This window comes from Battus philenor, unplaced genomic scaffold, assembly GCF_028537555.1.
Source record: "Battus philenor isolate CCGP_79_NKW_IND1 unplaced genomic scaffold, ilBatPhil1.0.hap1 SCAF_20, whole genome shotgun sequence".
NCBI classification, from domain to species: Eukaryota; Metazoa; Arthropoda; class Insecta; order Lepidoptera; family Papilionidae; genus Battus; species Battus philenor.
The window spans coordinates 13,583,788-13,601,322 of NW_027181683.1; the positions used below are offsets into that span (position 1 = coordinate 13,583,788).

Sequence of the window (17,535 nt, forward strand, 5' to 3'; positions counted from 1 at the left end):
TTTAATTAAATGGAAATTATAGCCCACTAACGGCACACGTGCGCCCAACGTGGCCGTTAAAGTGTGCTGTTAGTGACTCTCCCAGGACTGGTCAGGCTGCAGTAGGTCGAGAGCAGGGAGCGCCGGTAGTTCACAGGATGTGTCGGTTCCGGTGCACGGTCATATGAATTCAACCTCAAATAGTAGGTAATTTAAAGTGTAAAACTCGCACCTGTGAAGAAATGTCACTGTTATGATATACATATATAAGTATATGTACAATTTGCTCCGCTGACAGTAAACCCGGAGATGGCTTGCGACGCAGTAAGAGAAGAAGCCGAAAACAGTTGATGTGATTGTTTACTGTCAGAACGGAGTTACAAAATGTAAAGCATGTAAAACAAGAATAGGAGAGATAAACAAATAAACAAATTGAAAAGTAATAATGAATACATAATGATGGAACTATGGACACAGACAAAATGTTGAGCTCTAACTTATAGATAAGTAAATGCTACTTAATAATGATGTCTTTATAATTTTTGTTCAACACTTACCCTTTTGGGGTGCGAGGCGATGTAAAGGTTGTGGCGTGAACTAAATGATGCCCAGAGAAAGAAAAGGACCAAGACGTGAATTTATATCGTAAATTCTAATTGGCCTGACCCCGGCGCGTGAGACGACACGTAGCTGGTGAACGTAACCGACGCAAAGAGTGTGCGTCGGTGCGTGAGACGACACCTAGCTAGTGAACGCGACCGAGGCCAGGATCCTTCTCCCGGGCAATGGTGTAAACTGCCGTGGCCGGTGCGCGGGCGCATTGGAATTTTTGTTATAAAAACAAAGATCCGCTGAACCAATAGCACGCTCCCACGACCCCACGCCACTTGAGATGTACCGTTACCCGCTAAGGGTTGAACAATTTTTGCTGTATTGCGATTTATGAGATGTTTCTCGTGATTATATTTTTTTGACCAGGCCTTTTACCGACTGCCCTTGTGATTTAAATACATTTTTATCCTTTTGCCATCTACCCTTTCATTTTTAATTATTTTTCTTAATACGGCACAAGTGTGTACCATTTTTTTGTTCTGTTAGAATGACTGCGAACCTGGCTTTTTTAGGTTCGATTTAAAACAAAAATAAGGGGATATTAAAAATAAAAAAAAAGATTATCTTAACTAAAGGAAATTAAAAAAAAACTATTCCCTTAGCTTTAGCTCTCATTTATTTTATGCTCGTCTTTAAAACACGCCGCACAAAGGTTTTCGCAAAGGATGACAAACCTCGTTATCGAAGCGACGGTTCTCGAACGGCTCGGTGTTCAGAATACGCGAGTATAGATTTAAACTGAACTTCAACTTGAACAGCCAGCAGTCCTTCCGACATCTTTATCTTCTTTATCTCTTTGGGAGTGTGGAGAGCATCAGAAGTGGTCTTTTGTCAAAACTTTAACGCCATTTTAGTTCGTCGGCCTTTGATTTCGCGCTTCTTCGACTTTAGTGAGACTATAATCTTAGGTAGCCCTCTTCGGTTTGATCCGCGGGCACCGCAATAACGAGTTTTGCGAGATAGTTCTTCCGCCGGTTTAATTGATGAATAAAAATTGTTTGCAATTACTTCACGGCGTTTTCTTCTCCAGCCATTGAAAGTTTCAGAACGGTGACTTTACCATGATTTTGTTCAGGGCCATTTTCACCTTTCCGGAATAAATAATTAAATTATATGTACAAATCCTTCTGGAGCGCACAACTAGTAAGTTTTAACACCGTTCTTATGCGACTTGTTTTTAATGTATTGCTTCAATAAAAGCCTGCCACGCCGTGCTATCACTGATTTCTCTATGACCACGTATTTACCGGGCGTCAATAAATATAAACAATCTCGACAGTACCACACCACACTAACTAGCGGGGCGCGCGCTCCGTGCGGCACCGGGTCGCCGGCGGGCCGATATAGGCCCACAGCCGCACGAAGCGGATGTTTTTCCCCGTCAGCGACAGTGCCGGGGGGTTGTCAGGCTGCCGTTATGTTTTAATCGGGAATACCTAGTTCCGCATCGACGAAAAGGAACAGTTTTCTTCGCCCGCGCCAGCTTTAAGCACCGCCGCAGGCCGGAATAGGCCAGTGTCGCAGTGAAGGTGTTAAGAATGCCCGACAGCTGACTGATACAAATAAAACTGTTAAAACCAAAGAGAATGTGCTGCCGCTTTTTATTTATTGTGTACCGGTTCGCTGCCCAGGGTGTGGGGTAAGGTGGAAGTGAAACTGCGAACTCGGGAACAAAATAAGTACGGGTAGCGAGTAGAAGGCATGATCTGACTTCGCGCCGCAAGTCGACACTCCCTTGATGGTGGCGGTAGGCAAGTGCAGTTTCCTTGGGCTGGTCGAGCGGCATCATGATGGAACGGGGACCGCTTGGGAGTAGACAGATGCGCTCGTGCCGGTGCGAGGCAAGAATAGTCATATATAATATATATCGCTCACACGAAAGCAAACACCGAGATGACTCGCGGCCGAAGGAAAAAATCCATCATCAAGCTATGAAGCTTTAAGCGCTGCAAAACCAAACTGGACTGGGCGCCAGTCCGATTGAAGTAGGGGGGATAAAGTGGAAACTTCTTACGTTGTTGGAATTAATGTCGCAGCTTGTGAACGCGACGCCGCGGCGCGCTTACACAACCTCTCGCCACTGGAGATGTACAGTCGAGTTTTAAAATATTGTTTTTATTATATGTACAGAACACTAACTACGTAATAATTGATATTTAAGTGGATATAAATTGCCATTTTTAATGTATTAAGAAAAGTGTGCGTGCGTAGAATGTATACAAGTTACTGTATAATTAGTAAGTCAGTCGAGATGCTGGGCGGGCAGTGCGCCCGACACCGACACGTCTGGCGCACAAGCCAACCTTCCACCACAATGAAGATTTAAAATGAAACAGCCTCTTATAAATATAATAATATTTATTATTCATCAAGTCATTTTTCTATACAAATGAACAGCGTTCTTTGCCGGCCCGCGCCGCTAAAACGTGACGCGGACGGGCTTGGGGGGGGCGCGGTGCGGCGCGGGGAGCGTCGTGCCCTACGCGCTCACATTCAATATATTTACAACGTGCGCGAGACTATTCGAGACCAAACGGGCAACCTCAGGCCCGCCCGCACCGCGCCCGGAGACCATACGGAGACGAGGGGACGCCGGGTGCAACAGTGGAACCCACGGCCCGCGTCCGCCCGGCGGCAGCGCGTCAGCACGCAGGCGGGCGCCGAGCGCGTCGGACCTTTGTGGAAGTTCGTTTAGGCGAAGCGTCAAGGAAAGTTCGAGAGAACGCTGTGCGTCTCTCTAGGCGCTCTGCTGATGGTGTATCTGCTGCTGCTGGTGCGGCTGGTGGTGCAGGTGCGGGTGCAGGTGGCGGCGCAGCCAAGCGCGGAAGCGGGCGCGACGCGCAGCGTGCAAGCGCGCGTGCGAGGCTCGCGCGGCGGCCAGGCTACCGGCGCGGTAGGCCACGTGAGCGCGCCGCGCCACCAGGCGCACACCGCCCGCCAGCGTGCACTCGGCCTGGTCGTGGAGGCGCGCGGGCTTGCGGCGGCGCGGCGCGGGCCCGGCGGGAGCGGGAGCGAGCCCCGCTGCGGCGCTGGACGTGGGTGCGGCTCCGGCGCGCCTTGCGTTGCGTCGCAGGAACACCGGCTTGTGGCGCGCGGCGGCGGCGGGCGGTTGGGCGTCGGCGCGCGCGTACCGCTCGGCGTACAGCGACCAGGCGGCCACGCGTGCCACGCCGCCGCCGGCGGACGCGCGCGCTTGCGCCGGCGACAGGCGCGCGGCCTCGCTGTTGTGCTGCGGCGACGCGCGCCCCTCTGCGCCGCTCTCCAGCAGCTCGAATGTCACCTTGCACTCGTCGCCGCCGAACTGCGCATAACAAACACCATATTAAATTTTGCAAAACTCGTTTCCGGAGTGCGGCGGCGCGCGCCGCTGACGTCAGCAGGAAGGCAGCATGCAGAGTTTCAGCATGGATTCTATGTCCAAAGGCACATCGCACAGTCTCATCATGTCTGGCTCGCGTCGATATCGTACTTAGTCTATATCGTTGCAACATGTTAGCGTCAAGATCAAAATGGTGAGTGAGCGATGAAGTACTGACCACGCGCACCAGGAACGTGGTGTGGTCCTGGCGCAGGAAGCGCGCGGCGCGGCGCACGTAGCCGGCGCCCGCGCGCATTCCGCGCGCTGCCATCTCTGCCGCGCGCACCGACCACGGCTCCGACGCGCAGTGCTGCAGCTGTCAACAGACACAATTCAGTCTCGGGTGTTGCAATGACAAGAAGCTTGCTTTCCGCTGCGCGCGCACCGAGACATCAGTAGGAAGGCAGCATGCGTGTGATCAACACCGACACTCTGTCGCGACACATCGCACGTTTCTCATCACGGTCAGGGCGCGCACGGGCGGGCGCAACGTGTGGCGGGGCCGAGGGGCGACGAGCTCACCTGTCGCACGGCGATGGAGACCACCTTGTCGAGCGTGTACGCCGGGTAGGCTTTGATGCCGAGCATCTCGCGCACCGCGTCCTCGTAGGCGGCGGGCTCGGTGTTGCCATCCAGCACGGCGCGCACGAGGTCCAGCAGCGTGGAGTAGTAATGGCGCGGCTCACTGGCTTCAGGCGGCAAGTTGCAGGGGCGCAGGCGCAGCGCGCTGGCGGCGGCAGCGGCGGGCGCGGGGCCCTCGGCCAGCGCCGCCGCCGCGCGCCTCGCCGCGCCCAACCGCGCACACAGCACGCCGTGCAGCCGCAGGAACAGGTACCACGACGACGTGCACACGAACAGCGCCTCCTGCGTCCGCATTTATTCACAATGACAAAATTCGATCTATCGACGCGTTGAAGAATCAACAGGAAACAGATGCTCACATTGGGAGGATAATCTCTGTAGTCATCTTCCAAGTCCTCGGCCTTCACGTCAGGCTCAACTTTGAAGCCGAAGGGCTCCTCGTTGCTGCTGCTGCGCTTGGTGCCCGCGTGAGCGCCGTCTGCAAAGAGTGGCGCAGACGGTGAGCTGGGCGCGGTCGGTGGGCGGGGCGGTGGGGCGGACACGTCGGTGCGGTGTACTACTCACCTTTGCTCTCCATGTTGTTGTTCTTCGGCTTGTTCTCCTTGTCGTTCTTGTTGTGTCGGCTGCTCTTGTCCGATGCGTTGTCGGACTCCGACGACTGTTGGGAGAGAGTTTTGTATAGTTACCGTAGTTTCGATATAACATCAGATCAAGTGTTGCGGACCCACCTCGTGCTTCTCGTGCTTGAGCGCGGCGGGCGGCACGGCGGCGCTGCGCTCGTCGGGTTCCGCGGGCGGGCTGCGCGGGCTGCCGGCCGCCTCCTTCTCCTCTGCGCAGACAAGCGGTGAGCATTAGTAGGGCACAGGTTCATAGCGACGGGGCAGCCAGCGCGACTGCTCTCAGTAGGAAGGCAGCATGCGTGTATTCAACATTTTAAATTCTGAATTGCACATCGCATGGTTTTCATCATATTTTCACTTTAGAATGCTTGTGTTACGTCGGGGTGGGGCGGTTAAGATAGTTCGGTGCGGCCGCTTACCGTCGTCGCGCTCGTCGTCGGACAGCTGCTGGCGCGGGTGTGCGAACAGGTCGGGCAGCAGGTGTCGCAGCATTTGCTTAATGCGCCGCTTCTCAGTCTTCTGTATGCCCGTCTGCCGGCGCGCGTGATGGATCAGCAGCTCGGACGCATCGCGCAGGATCTTTATCGCTGTATGAAAAGAAAGCCTTCGTTAGACGGGCGCAATTATGGGACATGAGGGTGGGGGTGCGAGCGTGTGGGGCGTGGCGTACCCTCGTGTCGCGAGTGCAGCTGGTAATCGACGACGAGATGGGGCGCGGGGCGGCGCGCGGCGTACGCAGCCTCCACCTCGTTGAACAGCGACTTGGAGCGCATCGCTTTCAGGTCGTTCTGCTTAAAGTTGATGCCCTGATGGTCCAGCGACTTCAGATAATACTTCTCGTTCTGCTCGCGCCACTGCTTGTTGAAACCCTACGAACAATATGAGAAGTTAAGACAATAAACTACTGCGGGCTTTTATCACTTATTAAATTACCAAACAGAGATTTAGAGACGCGGCGCTAGTATTACAATGAGGCTGCTTACCTTCTGGGCCTCTCGCCACTCGTCCTCCTTGGCCTTGAGCCGGCGCAGCACCACGGGCACGGCCACCACAGGGTTCTTCTTAAGGCCGGCGATGATGTCCACCGCCTGCACAGCACACAACCAACTTGATGACAAACGCGCCTCGTACACCGCTACCGGCATGCAAGTCTAACTACGCGTAATCAGTACGCACTGGCACACTAGCGGCTGCTGGCCACTCGCCGGGCAACGCGTCCGCGCGCACCAGCGGCGGTGTAAGCTAACTAACGTCACAAGACATGCACCCGCGCGTAGCGGCGGCTCAGCTACAAATACCGGACTGCGCGCGCGCACACGTTTTATGGTATTCAGCTACTTGCTACAGGCGTTATCAGGAGTGCACTATGGTACCAATTAGTTTAGGTCTACTAGTCGACGTCGCTCGGAGTGTAACAGGCGGAGGGACAGAGGAACGAAGGGTGTGTGCGAGTACGCCAAAGGAGAAAGTGTCGCGCGCATGCGTAGAGCGTGCGTGGCCGTACCACCTTATCACCGTATATGCGGCGCAGCGCTCGCTGGTGGATGGTGGGAGAGTGGCCGCCGAGGCAGTCGTCGAGCCGGTATTTGGCAGCGTCCTCGGGCGTCATGCGCGACAGCTTCTTCTGCACGCCCTCCAGCACGCGGATGGTCGCCGCGTTCGTCTCGATTACCACGTCCAGCTGCCGGCACAGCGAAACAACTCGCATGGGTATGTTGCAACAATTTAAACAAACCTCAGCTTCTGTTAAAATAAAAGATATGTACCTCGAATCTCTCATCTTCGCATCTGTATATGTACTCTTCATATTGTGTCTTCCGGGAAGTGACGAACGTGGAATCCTCACTCCACGTCGGTATGGAGACCCACGTGTCGTTCAGCACCTCCTTGCAGAGCGGCGTGCGGCCCGAGCAGCGGCGCGAGATGTCCCGCGGCAGCGCGCAGTACGACGTGCCCAGCCGCTTGCACGTGGACAGATCTGCGGCGATACGGGGGCGCCCGTGAGCGACACGAGTGGCGCGTGAGCGCATGCGCGCCTGAGCGTGTGGCCGCGGTGCGCGGTACGCACCTATGTCCATGGCGGACTCGCCTTGCGCCCGCTCGTTGCGCAGCTTGGCGTCGCCCAAGCGGTCGCGCGAGTATCCCAGCAGCGGCCCGCCGCCGCCCGCAGGCCCGGCGCCGGCACCAGCTCCGGCGGCCGCGGCACCGTTGCCCGCCGCGCTCACGCCGCCGTAACCTGCGCCACAGAAACAGGGTACGACCTAATCACAAAACTAATCTCAACGTTTTCTTTCAATAACGCGAAAGACTAACAAACGACATCCTCCGCCCGAGATTGAATCCAATGAGCAACTCAATAATTAAGTTTCTAATTATTTTCTTAACCTAACCTTAGATGCGAATGAAATGCTGAAGGAAGAACAACCTTTAACAAGATAACAACTGTTTAAAAAACAGCAAGTATACCTGCAATGCAATAATTGTACTCCAGCACGTGTGTGCAAATTACTACAGCACTAGTGGCTGCTGATACACCCGAGTGCAAGTAACAAGAAAGGTTTAAGAAACTGTGAAAATAATGCTCGAAGAGAGTTTAACCACTTTGGTGCTGCTCCCGTCGGTCGCAAGAATCTGCGCGCACAACGAACAGCCTGCAGCCGTGATATGAACGCGCGGGGCTGACGGTCGATGTCGTCAACCAAGGAATTTTAAGGCACCTCTGCAACTACAGTTCGTTGTAATCACATCGAGTGAAGGTGTCGCGCCGTGTCACAATGATATCGTCGCGTGTGTTTATGCAGCAACAGCGCTGTCCTGTGCAGCAAATACAAGACAGCGCGCGCACGCAGCCGGCACAAGCAATACAGACCAGAGCTGTCGTGTGTTTAGCTAGGCTCCTAAAATTGATTACTTAACGAGGTTTAAAATTCAAGTACGTCTCGATTTTAAAGGATTTTATTATGAAGGACTAACGCATAGATTTAATTCCTAAAGTTACATCAAGTGGTTTTCACTATGTAAATGAAATGGGTTTAAGACATTAACTTTATGGAAAAAAGGCATCGCGGTCGAAGAATATTTGCCGACGAGAGCCTTTCGAGTTGACGAGTTACGAAGCCGGTTTTTTGCAGTTACTCAGTTACCACTTCAGATTTAGGAAGACTGCCGCCAAAGCTCCGACAAGAAACATTGAAGTTACCGGTGTGGAGAGTGGCCGCCGTGGGCGTGTGTGGTGGCGACGGCGGCCCCACGAAGTCCTGCAGCCATTTCTGCAGCTCCGGGTGCCGGCACAGGAACGGACCGGTCACCGACAGGAGCTCCGTCGACGAGATTATCTCGTTCGTGAACAGCAGCAGGCATCTACAACATTGCCACTTTCCATCAGTAAACTTAACTATTTGGAAAGCTGCCGCGACGGCGCGTCTTAACGTTTGCGGACGGACCTGAGGAAGTTGTCGTAGACGTGCTGCGAGCGCAGCGCTTTGCGCGTGCGGTCGAAGAAGCTGTAGTCTTGTGCGGTGGCTAGCTTGGCGGCCTCGGCGTACGACACGTCGCGCAGCGCCGGTCCCGCGGCCCCGGCAGCGCTCGTCGCGCCCGCGCCGCCCGGAGGCGTGCCCGAGCTGCAACGCGCCTTCTTGTTGGGCGGAGCGCCCAACCCTGAAATCATCATACGTCTCGTCGACCGCTCTGGACAAGTGATGCTTAGCACACGCGCAAACACAAGCGCTTAATACTTCCTCCTTGCGACACAAAAGTACTTTGCGCCTCGTGTTGTTAGGTATTGGTTAACTTATGTTTACCTAAGATGCAAACAAGCCTAGTGAAAGCTAAACAAAATTTCTAAAATATTAATGAGGAACATGTTATTGTAAATCAGGAGATCAGCCCAGAGTTTTTGTTTCGCGACGCGCCCGCTCAAAAGCTGAAGTTTCAATTTGTTTGGCTCATCCAGACTGCGCTACGTGTACATATCTATTGCAAAGGGCCATTTTCCACAGAAAGTCTAAGAGGCAAACCACATTTTTAAAAACTTATTTTTATCATACCAATATAGAATGACATTATTCTTTACGACATGTTTAATCTATTCTTAATTTTACAAAGCAACCGATAAGAGTAAATATTAGCTGTTCTGGAAGAGAAGAACGTCGGCACTTCAGGCCCGCTTTGCACTGCCGGCTCTGCTTGCTAACCCGCGAAAATATTTAATTTTGCTTACCGACTTGACTAGTGGAGGAGAAGCTGGGCGACCTTTTGAGATGATGGTGCTGCGGCAGCGGCGCCGGCACGCTGCCCGAGCTCGGGTGCTTCGGCATCTGGTTTCACAACAAGTTAATAAATGTCAGTGACACTTTCCTCAGGGGAGCCACACCGTGTGCGAAATAAATTCGTTATCGCATTGGCAAGCTACTCTTTTTTTAAAAAGTCGACCATAAAAACTCCTGTAGCGGAGATACTGTTAGTACACTAAACAGACTGGAGTCTGGGATCTTTGAAAACTTATGTTATTTCTCGCAAAATATAATGGATAAACAACGCGGTGGGGCGCCTGTCCCCGGCACGTACCGGCGCGTGGTGCAGCGTGTGCGCGTGCGCCGGCAGCGCGTGCGTGGGCGCGTGCCCGGCGTGCGCTGCGTGCCCCGTGTGCGCGGCGTGGGCGGGTGCGGCCGGCGGCGCGGAGCCGTGCTGCGGGGACGCGCCACCGAAGCGCTCGCTGTCCAGCTGCACAATCGCAAACAAATTGTTAGTTTTAGTTTCTGTGGTGAACAACAACGGAGCGGCGGCGGCGGGGGCGAGGGCGAGGGGCGTACCTGCGGCGGCGGCGGCGAGCGCGCGTGCGCCGCGTAGTGCTGCGGTTTGGTGACGGCCTTCGCGTCGGGCAAGAACTGCCCGAACTCTGCTAGCAGGTCTTCTTGATTCTCGAACAGTTTCGCCACCTTAAAATTGCATAAATAGTTTAGTCAAAGCCGCGCACGCTGCCGGCACGAGTGGTGCGTCAGGCGTGCGGGGCGCGGGGGCACAAACAATCAATCACGCTCAAGCGCGGGATTATAAGTATTACAATGTGATCGTGGAAACAAGGATGGGTACCTGGGAGTAGACCTCCTGTTCAGTCTGCTGGCGCGCCTGCGGCTCCTTCACGTCGCGGTGGCCGCGCTGGTACGCGTGCAGGATCTCCAGGAAGCGCTTGTACTTGTCCGGCTGGCGGGAGAACCGTGACTGCGTGCGGACAGACAAACGGTTGACATGAGAGCACGGCGACGGACAGGCGCGGCGCGGGGTCGGACGAGATTGCTCACCTTGATCTTGTTGACATACTCGATGGCGTGGTTGAACTCTACGGGCTGGCCGGCCGCCGCCGCGTGCGCGCCCGCCGCGCCTGGAGCCGCTCCGCCTGCGCAAGAAAGCTCATTAGTCTGACGGCTGCGCCATCGTTGAGCGGCGGCGTTGGTGGCGAGGGTTACCTTGTGCGTGATGTATGGAGGCCGCCTCGATTTGCTGGTGCGCCTGCGAGATGTGGTGCAGCGTGTTGGCGGGCGGCGCGCTCACCGACAGGTTGTGCACGACGCCACCTCCCCTGCAACAAGCTACCTGGTCACGATGCGCCGCTCTGCACGCAACCCGAATTGCGTAACATCGCACTTCAGAATTGAAAAGCAGCCATTATTTCTATCATCAAAATCAAACGGTAATTTGTTTCATCATGTTGCGAGCTCATATGCGACGAGTCAAAGCGCGGTTTGCATGCATTAAAAGGTTCACTCACTGCTGCACGGGTAGGAGATGCAGCAACTGCGGCTGTGGCGGGGCGTGCTGCGCGCCCAGCACCACGCCGCCCACGTTGCCGACTCCGCTCACGCCCACGCCGCTCACACCGCCGACGCCTCCCATGGCCGTCGGTGACGGCATCGACACAGACACCTGCACACGCACACCGACAAACATTGAGCGAGCGAACGGCGCGGCGCGCCGAGCCCTGCGCTGCAGAGTGCGCGCGGTCAGATCAATAAATTGCAGCCAGAGTTATCGTCACGGGGGTCAAACGGTAATTTGTATCATCAGTCCGGGGCACTGCACCTGTGTGCAGCTGTGGGCACTATATATATACACGTGCGGCGGACGAGCGGTTACCTGACCGTTGCTCTGCACCTCGATCTTGTAGCCGGGCGGCAGGAACGTGTTGAATCCCACAATGAGCTCGGGGTGACCTTTGAACAGGTTTGATACTCGCTTGATGACGCCCGGCGTGTCGATACTAGAATAATTGGCACTGTTAAACAAAGAGGTGCGGCTGACTTGCGGAGCGGCGCGCTCGCACGTGTCAGACAATAAATTGCAGCCTTGAGTTATCGTCATGCGAGATAAACAAGTCAAACGGTAATCTGTTTCATCACGCACAGGACCGCGCACCGGACCGACGCGCACTGGCGTGTCAGCAGCGTTTATAAGAACGCGTGCAACTTCATCACAACACATCACTGCCGGTGCACCGCCGCGTCGCGCACAAAGGCAGGACGTTGTTCGTCAGCCGGTCCGGTGCGCGTCCGAAGGGAACAAACAAACGAGATGTGCGCGCTGGTGACGCAGCTGTCGGTTTACTTACGCGCTCGCGCTCGTGCGCACCAGCAAAACCATTGCACGGGTACTCACGTTTGGCTCTTGAACTCCTTCATGATGTCGAGGAAGTCGTTGTACACCTGGGGCTGCGTGTTGAACTTGTACTTGACCTGGTCAAGATAGGAAAGCGCGTCCTCCACCTTCAAGCGCTGGAACTGCGCTGCGGGCGCAGCGCTCGCCCCGGCCCCCGCCACCACGCCACCGCCGCCACCAGCGCCCGGCGACTGCCGCTCCAGGCTCGGCGGCGCGTGCGCCATCTGCGTACAAAGTCACATCAACAAGTCGACCGGGCACCGTGCTGTCGTATTACTAACGGAAGCAATAGGCGCCAGCGACCGGAGCCGCGGCGGGGTCGGTGCTGGCACCGCGTGTTCACGAATCCTCTGGAGGCGCCCGGCTCCGACAGCTTTATATTAAAATCTTCCTACCCAACCCTACTCGAGCTCGCTTTCCTTTTGTTTTTAAGGAAATCTTGCGAGTAAAAGATTTATTGTCTTTCGGTTCCTACTTGTGACGTCACAAAACCCTGACCACTATCCAAGATCACTTAAACTGCCGATGCTCGCCTCAAGCTTGCTAGTATCAGCGACTTCGGGAATTTCGTTTCGAATATTTTGTTGGTCGTCAAAAGTAACGCAGCGCAGAGTTCCGTTTGACACCGTGTTCTGACGACTCGCATTAAAGTAAGTGTGCGGCTCCCATACCTTGAGGCGCGGCTGCTGCGCGGGGGGAGGCTTGTGCGGCGCGTACTGCACGCCGGCGCCCTTCAAGTGGTAGTTGATGACGGGCGCGCCGGGCCGCGGGGCGCGCGCGAATCCGCCCGCCGGCACCAGCCCGGCGCCGGCTCCGCTCGTCGACGTGGCCCCTGCGCGACACAAGTCCGACGTAAGTGCACTGCTGTGCCGCACCACCGCAGCACTCGGTCGGGCGCGGCCCCGGACTCACCGCTCATGTGCGTCGCGGCGGGCTGCGGCGCGGGCTGCTGCCCGGGCGGCGGCGCGGACTGCTGCAGCGCGTGCATGTTGCCGGCGCCCGCTTGCTGCATCTGCGCGCACACACACACGGGAGCGATCAGACAAACAGCGGTTTAGGTATCATCATGTTACACGAAATCCCACAAACAGTGCTGCACCAGCGCCAGTGATCCCCCGCGCTCGCCTCCCGCGCGAGCGTAATGGAGTCGCTTTGAGTTCGGCCAAGTGTACAACTGCACTTGCCAAGAACGGTTTCATTTGAGAGTCGATCGCAGAGGCGGCGAACCGTTTGTGCGGAGCTTCAGAGACTGTTTATGCCTGCGGAGTAGTGTGCGGAGTGGTGTGCACAGCGAAATACGGAGGCCCGTGACGCACCTGCGCGGCCGGGAGCGCGGAAGCGAACGGGACGGAGGGAGCGAGGACGCGCGCGGGCTCGTCGAGCGGCGCGCGCGGCGTGCGCTTCATGGCGGCAGGCCCCGCCACCTGCAACGCGCGACCAGCCTTCGTTACAAGCTCGCACAGGTCCGCATTCACTCGGGATATACAGAGCCTCCGACACCACTCGGTGAGGAAGTTAGCGTCGTGGCGGACGACATGACTGACGACCGATTTCCTAAACTGAATGAGTTTTGAGCCATCGCTCGTGCGTCGCGGCGCTAGAACTTCAGACATTACCGCTTGCACGTGTTTGACCATTTTTTTTAGTTTTTTATTAGTTTTGTAACAATCACATGGTTTAGTATCTACTCAACTATAATAAACGCTGCTTGCAACAAGTACCGTGTAATGAAGAGAGGTGCGTACAACGCATACACTACATTCCGCAACACGTCGGGAAGTGTCGCCGTATTCGACATTCGACACGAAATTACTTACTATTTAACTCGTTCAAGAACACGAATTGAGTATACATGTGGCGCGGTAGGTCACCGGGAGAGGATTTGTTCATCGCTGCAGTGAACTGGACGCGAGTGCTTAAACGGAGGAGCCAACGACACGTGCGCCCACACCCACACGCTGCACAAGCGGTGGGGTCGCCTCGCGGATAAGTGTTATTACTAGCGCGGTGAATCATAGCCGCCGAAGAGCGAAAGGCATCCATCCATACGTTCTCTGCGATCAAAATGGCGATTCCAAATTCTAATTTTTATAGTTTAACAATTTTATTCATATCCGTTTAGGTTGTACGCGTGTCGAATGCATTTTTATTAGGAATGCAATGTTCGGTTTACAATCGAACGACGAGACGGGCGGCGCACGCTCGCCGATTGCGTTCTACAAAAATAAACGCGTACATACCGCTGCAGGCGCGCCCCGCCGTCAGGTGGTCGGCGTTGCGACACCGCGGCTCGTGCCGTCTCGCTCCGGCGCGGCGCCCGACACCGCCTCGTTGCGATACCATTGCGCGCCCATTCGATACCGACGTGCACGTCTCGCCGCGTGCCGCTCCGCCGGCCGACTGGCTGCGGCGGCCGCGCGGGGCGGCAGCGTCGCGCTCCACCAAAACAAATCTCCTTTCTCTAAAATTATCTGCGCGGCGGCCTGCGGGAGCGTCCTACCTGCGCGGTCGCTTTTCCCGCCACCCAGAACGATTTGCAATTTTTCATGACGTTTACGCCGTCATTAGAAAATAATTGCAATAAAAACTTCACAAACATAGAATAGGGTCATTGCGTCGTACGTAGGTACTTATTACATTTCAAACTGAAAATTAAAAACAATCACGATAGAGAAGCGCCTACAGTGTGCGCAAACCGATGTCGAAAACCGATGTCGAAAACCGGTAAAATATATTCTTGCGTTCGATAAATTTTCATTACCACTTTCTGAAGTATATTGGAAATTATATTTTTGTCGTATTGTCGTATTTAATTAGACCATATGTATACAAAAGTACGTCATCGTGACGACGTTGTATAATCACGAAATTGTAAATCGATTATTGTAGAGTAATCCACTCAGTAAACATCTGACCAGTTAGCCGGCGGCCGGCGAAGGGCCGCCCCGAGCTGCATGTTGCCTTTAGGTATTAACGTATGGCTCATAATGAAATGGACCTGTCCAAATGTAATTAGCGATATTAGGAGACTCAGAACAAAAGAGATGTCTATCGAGCCGGCGAAGCGTGTGTTCGCTAGACATCACGCCGTTTGCCGGACACAAGGGGATGCACCGAGAGCACGTTGTAAACGTAAAGTTCAAATTCCGGCTGCGTGATTTTGTTTACCCGTGCGCTAATCCGTCCACAATGCACAGAACTACATGATGTGCAGGATACCACAAAATTTATAGTTTTATATAGAGATAAATAGAGACAGCAGGTATCTCTACCGTATTACATGATTTACTCTGCCGAATCAAATAATATCGTGACTCCTAGCGAAAATAATCACTTAAATATTCGTACCAACCCGTAATCCGATTTCATAACTGTCGCTGCCCGTCGCGGCGGCCGCGTGACCCGTCAGTCAACTTTTTCAGTTTTATCGACATCTGTTCGTTTGAGCTCCTTTATTATTTTTTGTCAAATTAAATGCTGACAGTCGCAGCGAGCTCGGAAGTGATACACACCTGTGTAATTGACACGAAGCAGTCGCCGATTCCATGCTTTCAACGGCGAAATGATTGACGCGAACAGACTGATAAGGCGCAGTCGCCTGCACAACGCGCCGGCGACGCGGCCCGGAGTGGCCTCGGAGCGTTATCGGGCGCGCGTAACCTCGCGACGTTGCCGGTGTTCCGCGCGCACTACTGCGTTTTACTTTTAGGACACGCCGCCATCTTGTTTCAATTTGTGACGACGTCGAACTACTATTCATCGGAGATCTTATTGAAAACTAGTACCGATGACCTATTACTGCACACTTAGCGGACATAAATTATGAAACCATATAACGAACAACGCATATTTTAGATGTTCCTCTATCGAAACAAACCTTGTAAAAACTATTATTAGTCAGATTCACATTTATATGGATAGCCGACCTGCGGAGGATATAAAGAGATGGTTGCGATCAGCTATACATAGTGCGAGTCGGCCCGTTCGCAGCATATCCGTAACTACCCATGTACGAGAAAGGCACAATATGAATGGAAATACGTACATTAAGTGAACCGGGAGTCGATGCTGCACGGACCCCGGGCTAAACTCGGCCCGACTCTCGATCAGGTTCAACACAATTACAGACATTTTAACTTTATATCCACAGTATTGATCACGCACGACCGCCATTTTGGACCGACACTGATCAGTGAACGCGGACGGGTCCGCGATGTTGCCACGTTGCCGTCCAATCCGCACTTCTATTTCTGGCTCTCTCGGCGACCTCCCCCCGGCGCCCCTTCTCCGCCGACACCGCTGCTCCACAAACAACAGCAAAGCAAAACATTGAGCGACTATCTACTGCCGTTATCGAGCCTTCGCACGACGTCTCGGTGCAAGTGTAGAAGTAATTTTTCATTTGCGAGAGGCCTACCGCTGACGCGATGGAGTTTTTGCAAGTTTCGTTTGGCTGCCGCGAAACATCGCGCGGCTTTCACCGGCGCGGGGCGAGGCGCGAGCGCGCAGCCGTGCGCCATTGGCCGCCGCGGAGATCGATAGCCGAACGCCGACGAGGACGCCGGCCCGCGCGCCGTTGTGCGCTCTGTGCCCGAGGCGTAGAGCCCGCTTCGCCGCGGCCGCTGCCGTAAACAAACCGCCGCGCGAACACACCGACGTGCTTGCGGCGGGCACACAAACACAGCGCCGTGGAAACGACGCGAGCGAACGGCGAAGCGCGCCCGACCGACCGATGTATATCTCATCATGTATTATGCCACTTTTCTAGAGTCGAAATTCCTCCACCCCGGCGCACCCAGCGCTTCTTTCCGAAGGACAAAGGGCCGATTTTACGTGAAAAACAAAGGGAAGCGCCGGTGTGAACCTGAGACAAGATGTTTACGATAAATTAAAACTTTTTGTCTAATTGACTGGGCATTGCGTCGCTCCGTCGCTGCGGCGAGTGTCGCTAGACTATTACGACATCTAAATTTTCGACTTATTTATTGTTGCAAATGGCACTTACACAGGTATATTTTAGTGATTAATTAAAACACCACGATGATTCGGGTTGCAATGCATAAGACTAATAATCGAAAAAGACTGTGTGATTACTGAGATGGACAAGTTAAGCATTAACACCCAGTCTAATTCATCTCGAACGTTGGATTCTTCACATGAAACGTTATAGATTATTGTGGAAGACTACATAGCTTTGAATCAAAAAAGACGCAATCTGTCAACTAGTGCACGTACCTGTATTTTACTACAAACTCTCGGTTTTCTTCACTAATTTCACGGGAACGTCACTTTGTACTAAAATAGGTAACTATATTAAGGTATTTTCAGAATTGGAAGTAATTTTAAATGCACAAAAAAAATACTCATAACGTTGAACGTAGGTACGACGCAGTCAAACACTGGATGCGAACTGTTGGTATAGTTTTGTACGGTCGGCGGCGGGGGGGCCGTGCGGAGGGTGCGGGATGCGGCAGCCGGAAAACCGGAGAGCGGACGAGTGAGGGAGATAGAACGATTACTTCGTAAAAACGTACATCGCTATAAATATTTCGAAGACTGACGCCCTAAACATCAAAAAAATTAACCTTTAATTATTATAATCTTTTACTGACGTAAGATATATATAAAAATGAACTTAAAAATGAAGTTTTCCATTGGATGGATCCGATAATATTTTGATTAATGATCCGAGTTCATTGTTACCGAATAACTGTCACAGATTATAATAATTCG

The 17,535-nt window shown here is 53.8% G+C and overlaps 1 protein-coding gene across 14 annotated transcripts; it reads right to left on the reverse strand.

The window, feature by feature from the left end:
• Positions 1–2,931: 2,931 nt before the first annotated feature.
• On the reverse strand, positions 2,932–17,220 carry Sin3A (SIN3 transcription regulator family member A). 14 transcript variants are annotated; one of them, XM_068765988.1, is made up of 27 exons: positions 17,038–17,220; positions 13,119–13,226; positions 12,715–12,814; positions 12,474–12,634; positions 11,803–12,026; positions 11,284–11,422; positions 10,919–11,073; positions 10,617–10,729; positions 10,452–10,546; positions 10,243–10,371; positions 9,963–10,088; positions 9,718–9,873; positions 9,371–9,467; positions 8,595–8,808; positions 8,351–8,511; positions 7,220–7,387; positions 6,918–7,129; positions 6,659–6,832; positions 6,135–6,239; positions 5,822–6,020; positions 5,571–5,738; positions 5,260–5,360; positions 5,096–5,189; positions 4,891–5,009; positions 4,472–4,813; positions 4,128–4,265; positions 2,932–3,892 (listed from the first exon to the last, which is right to left on the reverse strand). In XM_068765988.1, exons 2-27 carry the CDS (start codon positions 13,206–13,208, stop codon positions 3,329–3,331), a joined length of 4,344 nt encoding a protein of 1,447 aa, XP_068622089.1. In that variant the 5' UTR covers positions 13,209–13,226; positions 17,038–17,220; the 3' UTR covers positions 2,932–3,328. The 14 variants fall into 14 exon arrangements, with proteins under 14 accessions (XP_068622089.1, XP_068622084.1, XP_068622090.1 ...); XM_068765983.1 differs by having other exon boundaries at positions 6,656–6,832; XM_068765989.1 differs by having other exon boundaries at positions 6,656–6,832; positions 11,284–11,407; positions 17,038–17,219.
• Positions 17,221–17,535: the final 315 nt, after the last annotated feature.

Coding starts and splice junctions, on each gene's coding strand:
- Sin3A (XM_068765983.1), bottom strand. CDS start 13,208: ATGAAGCGCACGCCGCGCGCGCCGCTCGACGAGCCCGCGCGCGTCCTC. Junction 5,361..5,570: donor CGACGACGAGCGCGACGACG/GTAAGCGGCCGC, acceptor TTGTCTGCGCAG/AGGAGAAGGAGGCGGCCGGC. Junction 3,893..4,127: donor CCACGTTCCTGGTGCGCGTG/GTCAGTACTTCA, acceptor TGTTATGCGCAG/TTCGGCGGCGACGAGTGCAA.